This window comes from Limulus polyphemus, unplaced genomic scaffold, assembly GCF_000517525.1.
Source record: "Limulus polyphemus unplaced genomic scaffold, Limulus_polyphemus-2.1.2 Scaffold3970, whole genome shotgun sequence".
NCBI classification, from domain to species: Eukaryota; Metazoa; Arthropoda; class Merostomata; order Xiphosura; family Limulidae; genus Limulus; species Limulus polyphemus.
Window position 1 is genome coordinate 6,810 of NW_013669580.1, and position 3,183 is coordinate 9,992.

At 34.8% G+C, this 3,183-nt stretch overlaps 1 protein-coding gene across 1 annotated transcript in view; it reads left to right on the plus strand.

The window, feature by feature from the left end:
• The first annotated feature begins 514 nt into the window (after nt 1-514).
• The window catches only part of LOC106470372 (centromere protein N-like), a 37,304-nt gene continuing 34,635 nt past the window's right edge, over nt 515-3,183 (plus strand). The window contains exon 1 of the mRNA XM_013930921.2: nt 515-994. Coding sequence (XP_013786375.1) covers nt 740-994 — 255 coding nt within the window. The 5' untranslated portion in view covers nt 515-739. The remainder of the gene's footprint in view (nt 995-3,183) is intronic.

The window sequence follows — 3,183 nt, forward strand, 5'->3', positions numbered from 1 at the left end:
CAAGAACAACAACAACAACGACAGGCGGAATAGAATTGCAGACAGACAGAGACGGACAATTGAGTCAAGCGCGGTAGTGACCGTAAGTAAAGTGCGTGAATCGTTGTGAATTATATTGTGCGTTTAAGTTAATGTAACTGTGGAATATAAGTGTATTGCAAAGTTGAGTTGAGAAAGAATAAACTAGTTTTATTTAAGAAAGGACTTGTATCGCTGAAGTTTCTCGGAAAGAATTTCTACGGAAAATTAATAAACGACCAGAGACGTAACAATATTCTATTCGTATATACATAAAAGTACATCACCATATCAGCCCCCCAGTGGCACAGCGGTACTTCTGCGGACTTACAACGCTAAAAACCGGGTTTCGATACCCGTGGTGGGCAGAACACAGATAGCCCATTGTGTAGCTTTGTGCTTAAGTACAAAAACAAACATCACCATATCTGCGATAATATATTTTAATATTAAGCTTACATTTTACGTTAAAAGGTGGCAACAAGACCACTGCGAAATTGCTAAGTTTCGAAGCGCGTAAAATGTAAACGTATTTTGAGATTGATATTAGTAATACACGATTCTTTTGACTGATATATTTATGTTACTATTAGTAGCATACTCTTTTATGAATAGTATAAGTAAAGTTGACCTGACGATCTAAACTTTAATAGAATTATATAATGTCTAGTTTAACTTTAAGTTAAACTGTTAGTGTAAGAGAAGTTTGTTTTCTTCGAAAATGTCAGAAGGGGGTTTGGCTATTCCAACTCAAAATAGTGCTACAGTTAGACCTAACAACGACGTTCAAAGCGTAAATCGCAATGAAGTAGATCCTATACTAACACGACTAAAGAGGATTTTGAGAAAATTTCGTAAAGATGAACTTGCAACAGTTGTAGCAACTTCAGCTGTTTTCAAAATTGCTGAAGTTGACATCAATCGTCAACCTATTGACAAAGAGGCCTTAATTAAAGGACTTATATCCGTCCTCGAGGTAAGGATTGGGAATATGCAGTTAATATACGAGTTATTAGTATTACTGCTAACGTTATGACTGAATAATAATAAATGGCAGAGAACCGCAGACATTTGCGGTTAAATTAGTATTTTATTGCAACAGCAAGATATCCATAACTTACAGTTTTCCGTGTCTGCAATTAAAATTCTTGTAGTATAAGCCCACTTGTCTTAGGTCTATCCTTAGTTAAGCCTTTATTTAGTACAGCCTATATAAATTTACACTTTAACTTGTGTACGTTTTTGCTTTAGTTTAGTTAAGGCTAAATTTTAATGTACTTAATACTATCAGTAAATAAACTTATAATGTTATTCTTCGACCTAACGTTAGACTTTATTAAATATTTTGATGTTGTACAAAATGTCTACTAAAGTAATTTACATTAGAGAAACATTTTGAGAGATCTTAACCTGGCCTTATATGACAACCTTTCCATCCCAAGTGTCATCCTAACAGCTTTCCTTTAAAAGCTTTCCAACAGCTCCTTTTTTTCTTTCTTTTTTTAAGGTAAGGATCCTGAGACTAAAGGCAGTTCTCCAAATAAGGCTTAACCAGGGACCAATACTACGAAATTATAATCTATGTAGTCTTATATTCGATATTTCTATAAAAAAAATCCAAAACCTTATTTACCTCACTACTAGCATGAGCACACTGCTTGGATGTCATAAGAGGCTGATCTACCAAAACACCGAGATTCTTTTCTTCTAAAGCATTGTTAAAGTTATCCCCATCAAAATTGTACTTGTATTTTAAATCATGATAACCCACATACATTACCTTGGTTACTAACCTTTCTACAAAAAACAACTTATAAAGCTTAGAATCAGGTTTTGTTACATGTTATGTGCAGAGCATAGTTAGGCCATTGAGTAAGTCTGTGCTTATCAAAAAACAAACATAATGGCATTATTTTGTTTACTTGGACAGTTAAACAGAGACCCTAATTTCGATTACTTGATTGATTCTTTTAGTGACACAACGTTTATTTGATCCTTTTTTTTTTACATAAAGCTGGAAAATGGTGAAAGTATGTGATAGAAGTAAGTTTCTGTATATTTGATTTTATTTTAATCAAAAAATGTTAATGATAAGTAATTTGGGCTGGATCATTAGTTTTTTTCTACTCCAGTATATTAGGCCATCAAGAAATGAATGTCGTGTTTTGGAACACTTGCATTAACCACCCCAAAAAATGTACATCACGTATAATAGTTAAATGAACTGCCTAAACATCACATTAGCGTAGCCTATATAAGGTGTAAAGTTTAGTATAATCTAATCCCTTATATTGATGGCACACAAGAAGATACACATTTGGCATGTGATGCTGTTTGAATACAAGATGGGAAACAATGCCTCTGTAGCCACAAAGAATATCAAAGAAGTTATGGAAATGTTTTGAATGTTTGTAAGTCTCAACAATGGTTCAGCAAATTGCATTCAGGTGAGTTTAGCTTTAAAAACTATTATGGCAGGGGCCAACATGTTAGAAGTGATATTGATGCTCTGAAGATGTTTGTTGAGTCTAACCCAAGCAACATACTCGTGAAATGGCCCTGAAATTGCATGTCTGTAATGAAACAATAAGTAAACATTTAAGGAATATGGGAAACTCCATAATGAAGGTGTTGGATGCCTCACAAACTCTCATATGATCATAGTTTCCAACGTGTGAACATTGCTTCATCTCTTCTGGCACGTAATGCGCGTGAACCATTTTTGGACAAAATTGTCACCGGTGATGAAAAATGGATTCTCTATGCAAATATTAAATGCCAAAAACAATGGCTCAGTCCTAGACAAAAACCACTTCCGACCCCAAAACCTGGACTCCATCCACAGAAAGTGATGCTTTGCATTTGGTGGTACATCAAAGGAGTAATTCATTTCAAACTCCTCAATCCACAGTGAACTGTCAATGCAGAAATCTATAGTCAGCAACTGGAATGTTTAAATCAAGCCCTTCATCAAAAATGCCCTTCACTCCTCAATCAAAAAAGTGTTGTTCTTCTTAATGACAATGCACGTCCACATATGGCACGTTTGACATGATGCAAGATTATGGAGTTGGGTTGGGAAGTTCTCCCCCACCCACCATATTCTTCAGATATGGCACCATTGGATTACCATCTTTTTTGTTTGCTGAAACACCATATTAATGG